The sequence below is a fragment of the Schizophyllum commune genome (assembly GCF_000143185.2).
Source record: "Schizophyllum commune H4-8 unplaced genomic scaffold SCHCOscaffold_1, whole genome shotgun sequence".
In the NCBI taxonomy this organism is placed as follows: Eukaryota; Fungi; Basidiomycota; class Agaricomycetes; order Agaricales; family Schizophyllaceae; genus Schizophyllum; species Schizophyllum commune.
The window spans coordinates 3,697,061-3,714,839 of NW_026089538.1; the positions used below are offsets into that span (position 1 = coordinate 3,697,061).

The window sequence follows — 17,779 nt, forward strand, 5'->3', positions numbered from 1 at the left end:
GCATTAAATCGGTGTCTGCCGACAGCTTGATGCCTCGGAATAACAAGAACAAATAAGGCAATCGAGGCGCGTGCTTGTCTCTGTTGACTCAGGTCCCAATTCATTGTTACGCCATCACCTGTCTCAATATACCGCCTTGTTCGCGCCGCTTTGGGCTCAATGTACTCCGACGTGCCCGACCTGTGAGTAGGAGCTCCAGATGAAGTGTTATGAAGGATTATAAGGGCCGATGCTCTCACGGACGACGGGTACAGATCTTTGGCTAAAGGGCGCCGTCGCACGGGGCCAGGGCACCTCCTTCTCGGCCTCCTACCCAAAGGCTCCCATCAAATCCAATCAGAGGCGCAAGCAAGCATGTCCACCTGCGACGAAGAGCTCTTTCCTCACCCCTGCATCGACTGGTACCGCGCTCGTGATTTGCTCAAGCCCGATGACCCGAGGATACGTGCGCTGTTCAGTCCGCTGTTTAGTGCCCCGCCATGGGAGCCCAGGCAGTCGAGTCCGCCGTGTGTGGCGAGGGCGCCGCGAGCAGTGAGTGGGTTCGAGTGGACATATATCGGCAGGGTTCTGACATGAAGCGTATAGGTCGCGGAATTGAAGATGTATGCGCTCTCCGCTGCCTGGAGAGAGAGGCCAGAGTGGTGGCGGAAAGTCAAGGATCCGGTCATTCGAGAGCAGTGGCTCAAGGAGGCGAAGGCGGAACAAGAGAACGAGATTCCACGATGGCGTCTGACTGACAGGATGGTACGGCTCGTCCAGCATTTTGAAAAAAGTGCGCCGACCGCTTAGTAGATCAACCATACCCTCATCGAACTAGAGGCCTACGCTAAGCTTCGGGACGAGAATACCGGCATCGAGGTACGCGCCATATACCCACACCTGCGCGAAGGTTTGCTCATATACTCAATCCCGTCAGTGCGGTCCCTACGATTGCATATGGCAATCGGACAAGCTCGTCACAGATGATTTACGCCTCAGTCTACGAGACGCCATCAAACCCTTGGAGGACGAGCAAGCAAATTGTCCGGCTCAGTCCAACGCGCAAGCCCTCGACCTTATTGACCCGAATCTATACCCGCTTGTCTACGGGCAGACCTACGGCAAGCAACCTGACGGCTTCCTCGGCACCTTCGATCCCCCAAGTCTCGACAAACACGACATCCTCCCGGAATTCAACCCCCAACGATCCCAGTGGATACCTTCGGACTTCCGTGTTAAAGAGGACGGCCGCGTGTCGCTGATTTCGCCCTATGTGAACGGCGTACCACCAGCGTACCACGACGCCCTCGTACCCGTCCTGGAGCAGATTGTGGCACGCGCCGTTCCGCTGTGGGAGCGCGTGTTGCACGGGGTGCTTGCAGAGATGCCTGTTCGGTTAGGCCCTGTGGTGAAAGACGAAGGGGGAGGGGAGGGATTCGAGTGCATTTGGGAGGATGATCTGCATATGCCGAAAGAGAGAACTCGTGGAACTCGCGATGACGACCTCTCGCGTCGGCCTTTGAGGCTTCCTGACTGCAGACCCGAGTACGACGGGCGCCTCGCCGCCTGCGCGGGAGGGCGCTACAACCTCAGTGGACGAACACTGCAAACAATTACCAAAATCACCAACATCAACCTGACGCCAGAAGACCCAATATATACCGGCGAATACTGGCACTTCGACGGTATGGGTCGACGTGGCATCAGGGTCCTCGTCCTGGATTTACTGACCTTCTCACTCAGGCCTCTGGAACGAGGGGATTGTATCGACATTCGTGTATTATCACGACCTGGTGAACGTCCGCGAAGCCCGAATTTCGTTCAGAGAAGGGACCGCGGAGCCAGCCTATCACAGCAAAGATGACCATCTCAGCATGGAGACGCTGTACGGGATCGAGGACGGCGAGCCATGCGTGCAGGGGGTCGGCAGTATCGCCTTGAAATCTGGCTGCTGCATCGCATATCCGAATTTCTATCAGCACAAGGTATGAGGTCGTTCTGTCTTGAGAGATGACCAAGCTGGACGAATCCCCCACCAGATGTCGCCTCTCAAGCTTGAAGACCAGACGAAACCCGGCACCTGCAAAATGCTCACCCTCTTCCTCGTCGACCCTAACCGCCGGATACCCTCTGGGACCGAAGTGCCCCCGCAGCAAGCGGACGCAGTGCGCGAGGCCCTGCTCAAAGCCGGAAGCGACAGCCTCTTCTCGAAGCTGCCGCCCGAGCTCATCGATACGATCGTGGCTCACGTCGATGGACTTGTGAGCGAGGAAGAGGCGTTTAAGCTACGGCAAGAGATGGTGGATGAGCGCGCTGCGAGGGCCCAGTCTGCGGCGGGCCGCGACCTCTTCACTCATGTGCGTAAATTGTTCAGGTGATGTCCCTTCATCCAGCTAACAGACACTGACTTCAGGTCTTCCATATGTGTTGACGGGAGCTTGGGTGCGGTAATTAGGCGCCCTCTGGACTTAGTGCACGCTAAGGAAAGCCTATGGACGACTATCAAGTTGCTCTTTGGCTGGCCTGTATAGATGTAGGTGAAGTCAAGACGAGTCGATCTCGCCCAGGGCCTATAGCAATCAGCTCGCACCGAAGTTGCCATAATTTCATCACCTCATTCCCCCTCCTTGTACTTGCCATCGCGTAATTCGAGGCTTGATCCTTCCATGAGACAAGGGGACGTGCGTCCGTCCTTCTTTCTAGCTCCCTGTAGCCTAGATACCCCTCCTTGTACCACTAGCGATGCGCCCGTACCAGCTTGCTCGTGGGAGAAGTTCCGTTGTGAAAGCAACCCATTGTATGCGCATTGTCCTTGGCTTCTACTCCGAAGGAGCTTCTGTGCGAATCGTTTCATGGACTAGCGACGGACGGGTTGAATGGAACGTACCAGAGCCAGAGGGCGCCGCTGACCTGAAGTACAAGGGGACCGATGAAAGGGGTTACGCCCAATGTAGAAGACTCGGCCGAGGTGGATTCCGGGGATACTTCCACTTTGGTTATAAACGTCCAAAAGGGTTAGGTGATTTTCGAGGGCGCGTTCATGGCAGCCACGCGTTTGCCAGTTCGACAATTACCTGCTCGTTTTCCGTCGTTCTTGGGCCCATAGACGACGCAAGGATGCGCAAGTGCACCCGAAGTTGAACGGAGATGAACGACACAGAAATGAGCGCTCCGTTGGACGAGCAAGTTACAGGGTCGGATGGCGCTCCGGAGTCTCGTGCGCTGGTTTACGCTGGACGCTGATGCTTTCCCATGGCGGTCCGTCCCCCCTTATAATGCGAGGGTAATCTCCGTCCTCACATTGTCCGCCCTTTTCATCCCCCTTCCCCGTCCGCACGCGCCGACTGCCCATTGTCCCCCTGCCCTCGTGTCCCGCCTCCTGCTCACGACCTACTATACGCTCCCCATTGTCCAGCATTGACATGTCGGCTCCGGACATGCAGCAGCCGCAACAGCAGCAGCAACAACAGTTCGAAGTACAATTCGCGCAGAACGTCACCCCGACGTCGTACGCGACCGAAGTCGCGACCGGGGGCCCGGTGCCTCCCGTGAACGACTTCCAAACCGATACTTTCCTCTTCGCGCCCGACGAGGCGAGCGAGCCTGAGCAAGGCGGGAAGAAGCGCCGCCGCCGCCCTCGCGACGCGGACCACATCCCCCGCCCACCCAACGCGTTCATGCTCTTCCGCGCCGACTTCGTCAACAAGGGCCGCGTCCCCCCGTCCATCGAGACCGTGCACGGCAACCTCAGCAAGATCATCGGTGCGTGCACCGCTTTCCTTCTGATTATCTTCATGCTGATCATCGTGCTTATCACAGGCGCCGTCTGGCGCAACCTCCCCCCTCACGAGGCGCAGTTCTGGCAGATCAAGGCCGCGAAGGCCAAGCAGGAGCACGCGCGCCTGCACCCCGAATACAAGTACCGCCCCAACCACCCACGCAGCAAGGCCGCGCAGGACGCGAAGCCCCAGCAGATTCGCGCCGCCGCGCGCGCAGCGCTTGCGGAGGCACGTGGATCAAACTTCGTCGATGGTGCGCCTCATGCCCTTGTTCCGTGTATGGGAACTGACCGCCTCGTGGCAGTCGAAGGTGCCCTGGTTGATGTCGGACCTGGCGCCAACCCGCACACCACGCCGTATCTCGCGTCGTTGGGCAACGAGCCGACTACCGCCCAGACCGCACACGACGAGCGCCGCTTCAACGTCGTGGCCAAGTACATGCTCAGCGGTATGCGCGACGAGGAGCTCGAGATTGCCATCAAGGAGTGGGAGAAGGCGCACGACTGCGAGACTGAGTGCCAGGCTGCGTACTCGCCGCCGTCGAAGAAGAGGAAGGTCGCAAGCAAGGCGAAGGGATCCGCACGCTCTGCTGCCGCTCGCAAGCGCAAGGCAGGCTCCCCAGCTTCCTCCCGCGAGTCGTCCGTCCCCAGCTCCGACGGCGACTTCGAGTACCAATTCAGCTTCGACTCCCGCTCCTTTCAGGAGTCGTCGGGCAGCAGCAGTGGGCCGATCACTCCGTCGCCTCCTTCATCATACTGCAGCTCCGACTCGCGTTCGCCCTCGCCGTACTCTGCCATCTCTTCGTCGTCATCGTCGCAGATGCCCTACCAGCACGGGTACTACCAGGAGCCGATGCACCCTTCGTTCACCGGCTCCTACGTTGGCATCCACCACAGCTTTTACCCGTCCCCGCCGCCTTATGAGCAGGTGCCGCAGCAGCAGGACCTTCCCCGCCGCCGCTCCTCCAGCGTGCCCCCGCCCACCGTCACCGCCGCGAACTTCCAGCAGTTCCAGCAGCCGCAGCAGTTCCAGCAATCCGCGCCGTCCGCCATGCATGACACCGCGCCCGTCTTCATCAACCCCTTCGCCCCGCGGGGCGAGAATGAGGCGCCGGAGCTACTCATGGGTGGCCCGAGCGACCAGGACGCGGTCCAGTTCGCAGGCGGCTACACGGACGCGTTCGGGCGGCGGATGTCGGCGACACGGACGGACGCAATTATCGGGGCGCACCGGCGCGCGTCGAGCGCGTTCGGGTACCACCCGGAGCCGTACGCGTACGGGGGGATGCAGAACTTCTTCGACCCGGCGTACACGATGGAGCAAGGGTACGACCCGACGGCGGTGGATACGATGCACTCGCCCGCGGAGTACTTTGAGCCGCAGGAGTACCCATCGCTGGTCGCGCCGACGCCCATGCGTGCCAGCCCGCCCATGCTGAACGCGACTCCAGCGGCTGAGGATAACTATTCCTCGCTCGAGTCGTCCTACCGCCCTGCCTCTGCGCCCGCGCCCGAATCGTACACCCCGGCCAAGCAGCCCTCGTTCTCCCTAGAGAGCTTCGTCGACTTCTCTGCCTGCACCGACGAATCCGATGCCAAATCCGAAGGCAACTAGACTTCGAAGACCATAACGACCTTCACGATATAAAGTTCTCCTCTCTGCCTCCCCTCTCACCTCGCTTTCGCATTCGAAACTGCAAAGTATACTTACAGCCATCTAATCGTCTGTCTCCCGGCCTCTCTCCAATGTCTTTCTGTCTGTCTCCCTGTTCATCTTCCTATCTACCTGTTTTAATACCTGCCTTCCCATTGCGCCGTGTTGCTTGCTTGACTTATACATACTTACGATGGCCTCCCTACGATGAGTCCCTTTGACTTACGATGGTCCTCTTGACTTTTTTGCTCGCGTCTTTTGCACACACTGTAGCCTTCTCATACCCCCTTGTTCTCGGCTCGTGCGTCTCGTTGCTTCCGTTGCCTCTTGTAGCCAAAATGTAGCATATTTCTGAATCAAAGGAATCCCGGGTTGAATCCGGCTATCTCTGCTATACTGTTGTGTGGTGCAGCGTTCGACAATTGAAAGCCAGCACTGCGAGGTCGAAGTCAGTTGAGTTCAGCATGTTCTCGGGTTATGCCGAGTGTGACCTAGTTCGTGCGTCCAGACCGTCATCTTCGACGGGCAAAGACTCCAGCGCAAGCGCTCATGTGCTCATGAGTAGGGCATACCCATCTATCTCTCAAATTGGAGTAAGCCTATCCCTTCAGACCGTGGTCCCTAAACTGAACGCCAGCAGCTGCCTCATCCTCATTAAAAATGGCTGAGCGCGTGAACAGCAGCTCTTTGCCGCCATCCTTGTCAAAGTTGCCGACAGAACTACTACAGAATATATTCAGGGAATACCATAAGGCCGTCTTTCTTCCTCTAGCGTTCCTAGCCGGCAACGACCATCCGTTTTCCGACCGCTTTCCTGCGATCCTGCTCAGCTCAATCTGCAGCGCTTGGCGCGATGTGGCGATATCCACTCCAGACATTTGGAACAAGATCCCGATATCCGTGTCGACAAAGATGCTGCCGTCGTACACGGGCGCGCAGGATGCTCAGCTGGCTCTCGTCACGCTCTGCCTGCAGCGCACCCTGGGATATCCCGCCCTGCACATACACCTGACGGGCATGTACTCGCGCGCAGACGAGACGGATACCCGTGTTCTCTCCGCGGCGATGGAGCATGCGCATCGATGGGCGTCTCTGCACATCGATGTAGCAGAACACGTTCTCTCCTTCCTCGACGGCCTGCGAGGCCACCTATCTTCTCTCGTCTCGCTCACGCTCGAGAAGAGCCTGAAGCCTGCGGGTGCGTCGCAGATATTTGTGCAGGCACAGGCGCTGCGTGCGTTTGCATTTGACCACCGCGCGCCGCGCTTCTTTCTGCCGTACGCCCAGCTCAGTGTCCTCACCGCCAACACCGTATACCTGCCCGACCTTCCCTCGGTCCTGACGCAGTGCCATTCTCTTCGCACATTGAACATCATCGGCAACATCGAAGGTCCATTCCCCTACCGCGGCAATCCGAAGGAGAGCAGCGATATACGGCTGCCTAATCTCGAGCGCCTGGTCGTTAATATTCAGGGCAGACGCACGGACGTATACCTTTTGGCACGACTTTTTGGCATGCTCACGCTACCTGCGTTGCGGGACGTCCAGCTCATGCAGGATGAGACGTCGGCGAAGGGCACATGGGCAGCTTGCGATGAATTCATCAAGATGCTGCAGAGGTCGGGGAGAGAGGATGCATCTGAGGAAGTACCCTTGCAGCAGCTTGCGCTGATGAACGTGTCGATTCCTGCTTCCGAGCTGGTACCCTGCCTGCGAGAAGCTCCTCACCTGCGGGATCTATGGATCGATGTGCGGACGAATAGCACCTTGACGAACGAGTTGTTGGAGAATCTGAGACTGGACGAACGTGAGCTAGTTTCGGTACGACTCCTTGAAACGGTGACTTATCACATCATTTTGCAGGTTCAGAAACCACTGCAGATGTGTCGGAAGACGACAGTGGGCCATCCAGCGGCACCACTGCACAAATTACGGAAGAGCGCGGCAAGCGGCTTGTTCCAGAGCTTGAGCGCCTTCATGTCTCTTGCCCTGCCACATTCTCTGCCGACACCCTGATGAACATGGTGCGCTCCCGCACCGCTCCTCAGCGCAAAACACAGCCGGCATACGAGGACGCGGCGCGCACCGTCAATGATGCATCTCGCGAGACCGCGGCAGCATCGTCTGAGCCCGCGTCTCCTTTGCGCTACATCAACATCCACTGCACGGATCCGGCGCTGCGTGTTGAGCCACAGATCGTGGCCCGTCTGCGTATCATGGCTGCGGCGGGAATCAAGCTGTTCTTCCGCGTCGGTGACCGCGATGTTGTTCACGATGGTCGCTAGTATTTCTCCTATTTACGATCCTCCTACCCATCTCTACTCATTTCCCCATATTCTTCCTACCCATGCATTCACTGTAGCGTTAGATTGGTTCACGAGCGCGTTGATGCCGTTGCGTCTTGTAGTCCACGATATGTCACTGAGTTACTTTGCAACCTTGTGAGGAAGGTTGCTCATCTCCGTCCGTCTTCATGAGCACTGAGCGCTGACGACGACCGAAAGAGGTTGTGGCAGATCTTGTGAGTGACCCCGATGTGGTTCCCCAGAGAATTCAGGAACCGAGGATTCTGATCATCACGGGCGGGTTCATTTCATCACACTCAGCCGGTTGTCTTTATACCGTCATGAGCGTCCCACTTGCCTCCCCCTCTCCGCCGACACCCGTCTTCGAGAAAGACGCCATGCTCGTCGCAGAGGACCAGCTGAGCAAGAACATGGCTGATGTTCGACTCGGCACGAGCACCCCGACAACACCGTCGACGCCGACTGCCTCCGCTCCCTCATACCAGTCCGCGTTCCACGGCCCCCCTCCCGTTCCTTTCCCCTACAAACCCGAGAAAGCCATAGACGACATACCTGGCGTAGCCTATGCCCTGGAGCTCTTCCTCGCATCGCATATGCACGAGTCGGAGGAGTTCTGCGACGTAAATGACAAGAAAAAGGAGAGAATGTACTTTGCGACGGGATACGGGCTCATACAATGCATCAAAGGGCTCATGTCGTATGAGGATGAGGTGCGTGGTTGAGAACATAACGTATATATAGGCGCTAACTTGCACCAGGACTTGCTCGCAGGTCTCACCCATACGAAGCGCGGGATCGCCATCGCTTCGTCCCATCGCAAGAAGGCCCCCGCAGTCACGACCCGGTTGGCCGGTTACATCGTCCCCTCTTTAAGCACCTCAAGCGTTGCGTGGGTCAAGAGCATGACGGCGGTCGAACGGCACGCCGAACTCACCTACACCGAGACACTGTACGAGAAGTCCATTCTCGGCATCGTCTATTCGGGGGATTGGCTGGCGTTCATCCGCGAGATGTGAGGTGTTCTCGGATACTACCCGGTCGCATGCTTACGGCCTATCCGAAGCCTCAACATGCGCACGATCATGAATTCCTACCGCCAGCTCGCTAAATTCATCGAAGCCATGGACGAGGAGGGGCGCGCCGACGAAGTCGACAAGCACTTCCGCTCAGGCGTCTACCTCGGCATTGGCGCTTCCAACCTCATTCTCTCCCTCGTACGCCCCATTCACCTCCCTGTCGCCACCCGTGTGCCTGACGTATCCCGTGCGTAGATGCCCGCACGATTGCTAACAATAGTGGAGCTTTTCGGCTACAAGGGAGACCGAAAGTTCGGCCTTGAGATGCTCCAGAAAGCTGGCGGCTGGACAGCGGATAGCAAAGAGCCGCTCATCAGCGCAAGTACGTGTTGAGCTTTTGCAATGCCCACGAGACGATGTTTACGCGCCAGCATCCTTCATCAGAGGACGAAGGCCTGCGCCGGTCAATCAGCGACATGGTGTTGCTCATGTTCCATCTGGTCCTCTCTGGATTCACTTTCGATTGCGTCGACTTGAGCATGGCGGAGAAGGTATTAGAATGGAATTTGAAGCGCTACCCAGATGGTCTGTGACCGTCTGCATATCAGCACTGGCGAGTGACTGACGCGACGATATTATAGGCGTCTTCTTCCAGTTCGGTGCCGGTCGGCTTGCATTAGTGCGCTCACAGCCAAAAGTGGCCATCAAGTACTACAGAAGGGCAATGGAGGTGCAGACGCAGTACAAGTGAGTTGTTGCTCTGTTTCCCTTCGCTCGTGAGTTGACGATCAGCAGGAACCTGCATCACATCTCGTATTGGGAAATTGCGTTGGCGAATCTGTCTCTTTGGGATGTCAGAGCAAGCATGGAATGCTACAAAGTGCTCGAGGCAGAGGCATCGGTAAGCATTCCCCTTGAGCAAGTATGTCTCGTATTGATTAAGCGCAACAGTGGTCGAAGGCCATTTACTCTTATGGTCTTGCTGTCACTTTGCTTGACAGTGCCGCACCAGGACCCGAAGGCGACGCCGACAGAAAAGCTGCCGCCGCTATACTGGCCAAGGTTCCAGAGCTACGCCAACGCATCGCGGGCAAGTCAATACCGTTAGAGGTATGTCGGTGAATTCCGCATCCTTGTCACCGCTGACTTTCGGCAGAAATTCGTCGCCCGCAAAGCACGCAAATTCGAGATGCAGAAAGGCCGCTTGGCGCTCTCTGCTCTCGAGGCCGCGTACATCTGGTTGTGCATATCCCATGCTCCGCGGCACATACTCACGGAGCGCATGCTACCCAATGTCTGGGCTCAGCTCGATAAGCTGGGCGTGTCGCGCGTAGGACAGGGTCAGAAAAAGCCGAGCGACGAGCGCGCGAAGGCGTACGGCACGGGCTACTGGGACGACTTCGCGCTGTCGAGGTTCCTAGAAGGCGTTTGTTTGCGGTATGTCGCGTACCCGGTGCGTTCGGTTTTCTTCGTACGAATCAGGGTTTGCGTCTGATGATGTTGTTTTTTCAGGATCCCGATGCAATCCCAGATCCAGAAGATCCGACCGGTCCAGCGATGCCCGACGCAGGGGCGCAGGCGGCGGCAGCCTTCCAGCAGATCTTTGAGTACGGTCCGAAGATTGAGCTGGACCATCACATCGTGTACCATGCTCGTGAGTGTACAATAATCTGTAGTGTCTGACGATCGCTCACTCGGCTTCAGATTACGAGTATGGTCGCCTCCTCGCCTGTCAAGGGGACAAGACGGCGGCGCAAGCGCAATTCGACTTGGTGCTCAGCGGGAAGCCACTGGAAGTCAATGCGGCAGGGAGGAAGGTGAGAGTTGCATCTCTTGACATCGTTATAACGGTTGGATTGACATATACATCGCAGGGTAAGTACAGCCTGGAGAACGCGCTCATGATGCGAACGCACGCTGCCATAGAGGCGTTGCCTTTCAACCGGCTGTAGACGGACACGACTTCGGTTCGGCTCACCACGACTTTACGTTGCTCCCTAATCCCTCACGCCGGTTCTCATGATGCAGCTCACGCAGATAGATCGCCCTTTGCATGAGTAGAACGAACCATCTACGCAGCTCTATCTAAGTGTACACGCAGCAACTAATCATCTAATCTCCCTCGTGTACCACTCATTCGGTTTGTATATCAGTCGCTATCGTATCCTTATTATAAATGGGCCTAACGGGCATATTTTACTGGACCAGTCAGAGTGTGGCTGTCGATGCATCATGACCGCAAGGTCTTCAGCCTGGCTTATAACTTTTAGTACCACGTTCTGCCGGCGTGAAGGGGACAAGGCTATCGTCTTACATTTTCATAAGCATGCTCAGAAGTTCAGTCTTAGGCTCTCCACAGGTGCACTTTGGAAAGTTCAACTGGTGTCACGTGCATTTTCGGTTGTTTCCGACGGTTCGGAAGCCCGTGCCGGCAGCATTGTATTCTGCACTTCACCATCATGGACCCCAATGCACAAGCTTCGACTTCGCAGCCAGCGGCCCCCGCTGCGGGATCATCAACATCTGCAGCCCCAGTACCACATGCACCGATGAACCCTGTCGATCTATACCAAGAACTGTATGAGAAGCTGAAGAGCAATCCTGGTCAGCAGAGCGTGCAGGTCATCCAAGAGATGGCGACGCTGCTGAAGACGGGGAAGCTGCGGCCGGAGCAGATTGCGCAGGTATGAGCTCTGTCTGCATAACAGGCGAGCGACATTTGAACGCACTCGTGCAGTTCAAAAGCCTGGCGGAGATGCTCGTCAAACAGCACAAGGCTTCCGATGGTGCGGCGCAGGTCTGTTCATCGCCCTCCCGTATCCTATGCACAATCACTGATTCTGGACACCTCGTCCTAGGCCTCACAAACTCCCCAACCTGCTCAGACGCAACCTGTCGCCCCCATTTCCCACCCTACCACCCCTGCTCCCCAGCCAATGCTTGGCGATCCGCCAGCATCCAGCGCCGGCTACCCCATAAGCGCCACTGTCAGTGCCACGGACCCCGGCCCTGTCCAATGGCAGACCGCGCGCTCGACGATCACTGGTGGCTACGCCGCGGGTCGCGTCGCGGGCACGCCCGCGCAGATCAGAATGTCAGGCGAGGACTCGTTGAGCTTGGACGAGAATCGGAGGAAGAGGAACACGCCGGGGGATCAAAGCATGAGGCGGTCAATACAGGACCTGGTGGCCAGTGTGGACCCGAATGTCAAGATCGAGCCGGAGGTGGAGGATGTGAGTGCTTTTGAGGCAGGTGCTCAGGGTACACAATGTTAATGGTCATGTAGCTGCTACTAAATATTGCTGACGAATTCATCGACTCTGTCACTAATTTCTCTTGCCGTCTCGCCAGGCATCGCGGGGGTGACACGCTCGAGGTGAAGGACTTGCAATTGCATCTAGGTTCGTGCTACGAACTCCGCTTAGTCGACCTTTTCATCTAATGCCTGCCTTCAGAACGCAACCACAATATTCGTATTCCCGGCTTCTCTGACGAGACGCGTGTCTCCCTTCCGCAGTCCAACTCGACCGCAGGCGCTGCCGGTGGGCTCAAGAAGGGCATGCAAGGTGGTGGCATGTCGCTCAGGGCACAGCGGCTCGCGCAGGTGCAAGCGGCGAAGAGGGAGAACAAGTTGATGTGAGGGTGGCTCGTCACGCGTGTGTAGTTGTGTTCCTGTAATCATATTTCTTGGACTGTCTTATGTATCGCTATCGCATCTGAGCTCACACTGCTCTTGGTCACGTCCATCTAACGGTGCTATAGAATAACTCGAGGCAGGACTCTCAGTCCCCGCCCTCGAGAACAAGGCCGGAAAATCCGGACCGTGCGTTGACGGCAGCATTTGGGAATATGTGGCGCTGATCGCTTTTTTCCTACTTCACTCCTGCCATGGATGTTTCCAACTTGCTCGCTGCCGAGGCAGCCAAATTGTATGCGCCGACGTGGTGAACAGGGGGAGGATGCTGACATTTCGATAGCGCATCCGTCAATGTCGAAAAAGAGGTGCCCTTGGAGGTCGACGCCGGTCTTTTGACCGTCACGGACTTGAATCTGATCGACGAGGAGGCATACAAGTGCGTTCCTTGTCCATACACAAATTCATCTCCCTAATCATGTTCCCAGTGAGAACCTCGAAGAGCATCTTCAATCCCTAGCTCGCGACGGTGTCCAGGTCCTCATCCAATCTCTCTTCTCCCTCCCCACCCAGTCCTCGCCAGATGGCCCGATCGCCCAGCTTCCCCCTCCCGTTACCCAACTCCCCCGCGCGAAGCCTCTTCCCAAGCCCAAGGCACCGACAAAGTGGGAAGCCTTTGCAGCTGCAAAGGGCATACAGAAGCGCCGGAAGGAGAAGAAGGTGTGGGACGAGGAGCGGCAAGAATGGGTCAACTCCTGGGGTCGGGACGGGAAGAACAGACAGGTCGAGGATCAATGGATACACGAAGTGCCGGCCAATGCTCGTGCGTGCTCTCATGTTTGAGGGTCTTGATCGGTACTGACTGACCACCCCCCAGCCGTCGACTTCGACCCGCGCAAGGCCGCCCGCGACGAGCGCAAGGAGCGCATCGCCAAGAACGAAAAACAGCGCCTCGCCAACACCGCCCGCGATCAGGGCACCTCCCGCAAGGCCGAGCTCGACAAGACGCTCGCGACGACGCGCCTCAGCACTGCGTCCATGGGCAAGTTCGACAAGACGCTCGACGGCGAGAAGAAGCTGCGCGGAATCAAGCGCAAGTTCGCGCCGAACGAGATGGGCGCGGAGAGCGAGAAGAAGGGCGCGCTCGCACTGCTGTCGCGGATGGAGAGTGATGGGAAGAAGATGCGGAGGGAGCCGCCGAGCGCGGACGAGGGAGTCTTGAATGCGAGGAAGGCTGTGCGATTCGCGAGCAAGGGGAAGGGTGGCGTGGCGTTGGCGAGGGAGAAGGCTGGTGGGAAGGGTCCTGCAGGGAGGAATTCGAAGGGAAAGTCGAAGGGGAAGCGATGAGCGTCTGCTTCAGACATCCTTTCGTGCGCCTCTTCTCTTCGCTCGCTGTTTTCCGCGTACTTGTTGTACTGATCAATGTTTGTATGCTCATGCGTGTTCATCTGGACCTACGATCATCAATGGCCTGCACATGTGGCGGACACGCCCTTCCACTCATGGCGGATCATCAAGCGTTGGAATCTCCCGAAACGAGGTGGCCGTCCACCTGATCGATGCCACTCTTTATTGCCCTCCCTATAGCGACTCCCACCTGCTCCAATGACGGGAGTCGGAGGGAGTTGGGCGTATAGGCCGTTCTGTGAACTGACGTCGCAGCGCACAGCATGCGAGGTGTTTCACCTGCAGCAAAATGTATATAACCATCGCCGCGACGTCCAGCAGTGTTTTCTCCCCTCTCTGCTTCACAACAGCGCAATTGGGATACATTGATGACGTTTGCCACTTGAACGTTCTTGTTGAATTCACTAATCTATCTTCACGACTTGAACTCGTCCTTTCGGCGCACCATGCCCTCCTCTCTCACCTTCACGAAGAAAGACATTCTCAATAGCCTTATCCTTGGCGACCATGGAGGCATCATATACACCACGCAGAGCCTCAAAGGCTTCCGTGGGCGCAAGGTCACTTCGCTAATCGGCGGTGGTGCATTGAGTGGTTAGTATCATCCATCCAGAACTTAGCATACTGTGATCCATCCATTTTGAACAGGCTCGTCCACTGCTCATACTACACCTCCCGCTTCCATCCAGTGGCGCAAACGCCTTGTCGACATCAACGGGCAGGTCAAGCATGTTGAGATGCTCAAGCGCCGCTCTCGCGGTTGGTTCAGCAGTGCACGACTATGGCAGTGGGGCGATATGTCATATGAACTGCATTTCTCGAGTGGGGAATGGACGGTGAGTTTATCTGGAACCTCTTGCAATGGTATCAGTGGCAGTTGGCCGATGACGACATGGACCCCGACCATTGTTCTCTTTTGGGCACTGCCCTCTTGAGGTCGTCATTCCTCCTTATCCTACTCTGCATCTCCCTCTTCGATTGCAGCTTTCTTGCTCAAACAATACGTAGGCGCGCTCCTCTGACGGCAATACTGTGGCTACGTTCTTTCCTTACCAACCCCGCCTCTTCCACAAGAGCGAGCAAGCGCAGATATTTCTCCTACGCGATCTGTCACCTACAGAAACAGCCTTTCTGATTGTGGTGTTTATCTACATGGAGCTTAGGAGGCAGGATAAGCAGGTGCGAAACGCGAGTCGAACACAGCCTAAATTGCTTACGAGTCTTCGTAGCGTTCGTCCAGCGCCGCGAGTGCGGGGGCTGCCGCGGGTGCAGGCGGGGGCGGAGGAGGTGGCGGGTGCTAGGGCTGCTCCTCTCCGCCCCGACAGTGGAATAGCGATAATCGTGAGCTTGAATGTAGCCTTCCAGATGCAAATGCGTGTTGCAAGATCCGAGTGCCAGCACACCCAGCAGTCACTGCACGTCAGCTGCTGTTCTCCTCGTCGCACACCAAAGTCATCAATCAACGCCTCGGGGTCATTGATGCATCCCCGATCGCCCACATTACGATGAAACGAACGTTTCCCCGTTGCCTCTCCTGTCTGTCAGCTTCGCCCCGCACACAGCAGTACGTGCTGTGCGCCTCTCCTAGATTGCTACTTGCAGCATGTGCTGTGTAGCAAGCCTTTATAGGACAGCGCGAACTACCATGTAGGTATATCTCACCTTATCACCCACTCACTCGCCATCGCAGAATGCGGAAAGTATACTCCTTCTCTACCCCAGACATCCTCAACGGCAAGCTCCTCGATGAAGGGCGACCCATCTTTCACAGCAACACGACCAAGGCCGGGATATTCAGACGCGAACTAAAGATCACCACTCTTCGCGCCGAGGATGGGTCCGGCGTGTCTGCGTTCTTGGACTGGCGTGCACGTCAATTGAGGATAAATGGGAAACTCCTCGACATCAACTGGGACGTGATCAATCGGCAAGGAACCCTGGTCTGGAAGTGGGAGGACATTCGGTATGAGGTCAGCTTTCAGGGCACCCAGTGGATGGTAAGAGGTTTTCTGTGAACTCGACCGCACGGGTTGACTGACGCCTTGCGGAGGCGAAGGGCGTCCGGGCCGTCGATAAGGTGGTAGCCCGCCTGGACTTACCCCTCGATGGCGACCCAAAGCTGATCCAGGAGCTCGAGCTATCGCCGGCGAACCTGGCTTGCTTCCTGCTCATATTATTGTACTCGGAGACGCGTGGTAGGTGCGCATATGCATATGAACGGACAGGATGACTGACCATCTCCCAGTGGAGAAGTACCCGCGGAAAATCACGGGCTGGCGCACCAACTATGGCGGAAGCGGTGGCGGCAGCAGCAGCAGCAACAACTGGCAGAGTAACGGGGGAAGTACATGGGGCAATGATGGCGGCGTGAGCTGGAGCTATGGCGCAGGCGGCGGTGATTGCGATGGCGGCGGTCATAGAGGCGGTGGAGGCGACAGCGGTGGAGGATATGGTGGCGGGGGCGACAGTGGTGGGGGAAGCAGCAGTGGCGGTGGAGGCGGAGGAGACGGTGGTGGTGGTGGGGGTGGCGGCGGCGGCGATGGGGGTTGTAGCTGAGAGGGAAGCGGTTGAATCAATTGAGGGAAGACGGAAATGTATTTGGTATCAAAGGTACGCATGGGCCTTTGAAGCTCTGGCGTTTGGTCATACTGACGATGCGGCGGTCAACAGCTTTCAGAAGTCGTCGGTGGACAGCCTCCAGGACGCGCCCGTGGCTGAACTTGGTCATCGCTTGATCATGCATATGGATTCTTCTCAACACCAGCTGTACTTTATACTCGAATCGCCATTGGCATCACTCATGTGCGCCGTCGAGATGAACTCAAGATCATCATACGCAATCTGGGACGTTTGGGTAATTCACCAAGGCAGCGATGTCCCCGGGACCGTCTACACCATTGAGTCCTCGTCGAGGCAGTGCGATGGGCTTATCTGGAGGTAAATGGTATAAAGCAAGGTCTTTCTCTTCCCTCCTTCACAGCCTACTGCACGCATGCCGCAGACTCTCTCCTTCACGGGAAAGGACATCCTCAACGGTCAGCTCGTCGACGGCGAACATGCCGTATACGACGTCGCCACTACAGGTGGACTCCTTGGTCGCAAGGTAACCACCCTACAGGCGGCTGGCGGGTCTCTGTTGGCGACACTACACTGGCGCAAGCGTTGCCTGGATGTTAGAGGGCAGATTCTGTCCATCGACGATCATGTGAGGCCGCACGAGAAGGCCAGGTTATGGCAATGGAACAACGCAACATACGAGGTGCAGTTCATGCCTGGCGAGTGGACAGTAAGAGACGAGATCATATCCCCGCAGCTACGTCTAACGCTTCTCCTAGGTTAAGGCTCCTTCGGGCGATGTCCTCGCGCGCTTTCGCCCTACCCACATACCCGGCAAGAAGCAGCCTCACATCGTTTGGGAGCGGGAGCTCTCGGCAGCGGACGCCGCTTTCCTCATTCTTGCACTCTTGTACTCGGAGAAGAAGTGGAAGGCAAGTCGATATAACTATACTGCCAAAGGAAGTACTGAAGCTCGCTCTAGCCGTTCCTGCAATATACAGAACCAGAATCTGGAGCGAATGCAAATGCGGATGGCCAGGTCTACTTCGCTGCTACATACGATCAGAACCCATCTCGCGGTGTCTATGGTGGGTATATAGGCGGCTCGGAGAGTAACAACGAGAATGCGGGCTTTGCTGGGTAACGCTACGGTTTGTGTAACTGGCAATGTTGACCCACTCGTCGGGTGCCAGTGGCTTCATCGAGAAATCCGCTATTTCTTGGTTCTCAGATTTTCCCGGTAGCGTAAGGAAGACATGCGCTGGCACAGGAAGGCCTTGGCTCGCCAGTAGGTTTCCAAGCGTCGCCCTTCGAGGCTCGGACGACAGTTACAGTTGAACTTCCGTCTTCACGTGGGCGCGGACAGATTTCCGTGAGTGCTGATCCGTCGGTTGATCCGCGGACAGAAATTTGATGGCCGGCTTTGGCAGATCGCAGTCAGGCTCGCCA

The 17,779-nt window shown here is 57.0% G+C and overlaps 9 protein-coding genes across 9 annotated transcripts; all 9 read left to right on the forward strand.

The window, feature by feature from the left end:
• Positions 1 to 108: 108 nt before the first annotated feature.
• On the forward strand, positions 109 to 2,796 carry SCHCODRAFT_02526805 (uncharacterized protein). Its single transcript, XM_050343518.1, has 7 exons — positions 109 to 531; positions 586 to 744; positions 793 to 858; positions 917 to 1,664; positions 1,723 to 1,964; positions 2,019 to 2,336; positions 2,393 to 2,796. The coding sequence occupies exons 1-7, from the start codon at positions 355 to 357 to the stop codon at positions 2,408 to 2,410; spliced, it is 1,728 nt and encodes a 575-aa protein (XP_050203132.1). The 5' UTR covers positions 109 to 354; the 3' UTR covers positions 2,411 to 2,796.
• Positions 2,797 to 3,285: 489 nt separating this feature from the next.
• SCHCODRAFT_02608261 (uncharacterized protein) lies at positions 3,286 to 5,805 on the forward strand. The gene is made up of 3 exons (XM_003035628.2): positions 3,286 to 3,741; positions 3,799 to 4,011; positions 4,063 to 5,805. Exons 1-3 carry the CDS (start codon positions 3,402 to 3,404, stop codon positions 5,370 to 5,372), a joined length of 1,863 nt encoding a protein of 620 aa, XP_003035674.1. The 5' UTR covers positions 3,286 to 3,401; the 3' UTR covers positions 5,373 to 5,805.
• A 1,277-nt stretch (positions 5,806 to 7,082) lies between these two features.
• Positions 7,083 to 7,696, forward strand: SCHCODRAFT_02662072 (uncharacterized protein; the record flags this gene model as incomplete). Its single annotated transcript, XM_003035627.2, has 2 exons — positions 7,083 to 7,218; positions 7,275 to 7,696. The coding sequence occupies 2 exons, from the start codon at positions 7,083 to 7,085 to the stop codon at positions 7,694 to 7,696; spliced, it is 558 nt and encodes a 185-aa protein (XP_003035673.1).
• Positions 7,697 to 8,016: 320 nt separating this feature from the next.
• On the forward strand, positions 8,017 to 11,001 carry SCHCODRAFT_02608266 (uncharacterized protein). Its single transcript, XM_050344304.1, has 12 exons — positions 8,017 to 8,427; positions 8,476 to 8,729; positions 8,781 to 8,931; positions 8,989 to 9,115; positions 9,178 to 9,318; positions 9,375 to 9,480; positions 9,529 to 9,634; positions 9,685 to 9,843; positions 9,890 to 10,186; positions 10,246 to 10,387; positions 10,438 to 10,550; positions 10,608 to 11,001. Exons 1-12 carry the CDS (start codon positions 8,038 to 8,040, stop codon positions 10,683 to 10,685), a joined length of 2,064 nt encoding a protein of 687 aa, XP_050203133.1. The 5' UTR covers positions 8,017 to 8,037; the 3' UTR covers positions 10,686 to 11,001.
• Positions 11,002 to 11,207: 206 nt separating this feature from the next.
• Positions 11,208 to 12,477, forward strand: SCHCODRAFT_02608270 (uncharacterized protein). The gene is made up of 5 exons (XM_050344305.1): positions 11,208 to 11,417; positions 11,471 to 11,530; positions 11,592 to 11,966; positions 12,020 to 12,134; positions 12,189 to 12,477. The coding sequence occupies exons 1-5, from the start codon at positions 11,283 to 11,285 to the stop codon at positions 12,371 to 12,373; spliced, it is 870 nt and encodes a 289-aa protein (XP_050203134.1). The 5' UTR covers positions 11,208 to 11,282; the 3' UTR covers positions 12,374 to 12,477.
• A 139-nt stretch (positions 12,478 to 12,616) lies between these two features.
• SCHCODRAFT_02608273 (RRS1-domain-containing protein) lies at positions 12,617 to 13,962 on the forward strand. Its single transcript, XM_050344306.1, has 4 exons — positions 12,617 to 12,662; positions 12,711 to 12,806; positions 12,856 to 13,190; positions 13,245 to 13,962. The coding sequence occupies exons 1-4, from the start codon at positions 12,622 to 12,624 to the stop codon at positions 13,712 to 13,714; spliced, it is 942 nt and encodes a 313-aa protein (XP_050203135.1). The 5' UTR covers positions 12,617 to 12,621; the 3' UTR covers positions 13,715 to 13,962.
• On the forward strand, positions 13,853 to 15,146 carry SCHCODRAFT_02608274 (uncharacterized protein). Its single transcript, XM_003035623.3, has 4 exons — positions 13,853 to 14,368; positions 14,423 to 14,610; positions 14,783 to 14,953; positions 15,004 to 15,146. Exons 1-4 carry the CDS (start codon positions 14,221 to 14,223, stop codon positions 15,073 to 15,075), a joined length of 579 nt encoding a protein of 192 aa, XP_003035669.1. The 5' UTR covers positions 13,853 to 14,220; the 3' UTR covers positions 15,076 to 15,146.
• Positions 15,147 to 15,453: 307 nt separating this feature from the next.
• SCHCODRAFT_02526826 (uncharacterized protein) lies at positions 15,454 to 16,574 on the forward strand. Its single transcript, XM_003035622.3, has 4 exons — positions 15,454 to 15,771; positions 15,825 to 15,969; positions 16,020 to 16,384; positions 16,445 to 16,574. Exons 1-3 carry the CDS (start codon positions 15,466 to 15,468, stop codon positions 16,328 to 16,330), a joined length of 762 nt encoding a protein of 253 aa, XP_003035668.1. The 5' UTR covers positions 15,454 to 15,465; the 3' UTR covers positions 16,331 to 16,384; positions 16,445 to 16,574.
• A 147-nt stretch (positions 16,575 to 16,721) lies between these two features.
• Positions 16,722 to 17,590, forward strand: SCHCODRAFT_02563416 (uncharacterized protein). The gene is made up of 3 exons (XM_050343780.1): positions 16,722 to 17,060; positions 17,110 to 17,262; positions 17,313 to 17,590. Exons 1-3 carry the CDS (start codon positions 16,767 to 16,769, stop codon positions 17,472 to 17,474), a joined length of 609 nt encoding a protein of 202 aa, XP_050203136.1. The 5' UTR covers positions 16,722 to 16,766; the 3' UTR covers positions 17,475 to 17,590.
• The last annotated feature ends 189 nt before the right edge of the window (positions 17,591 to 17,779 follow it).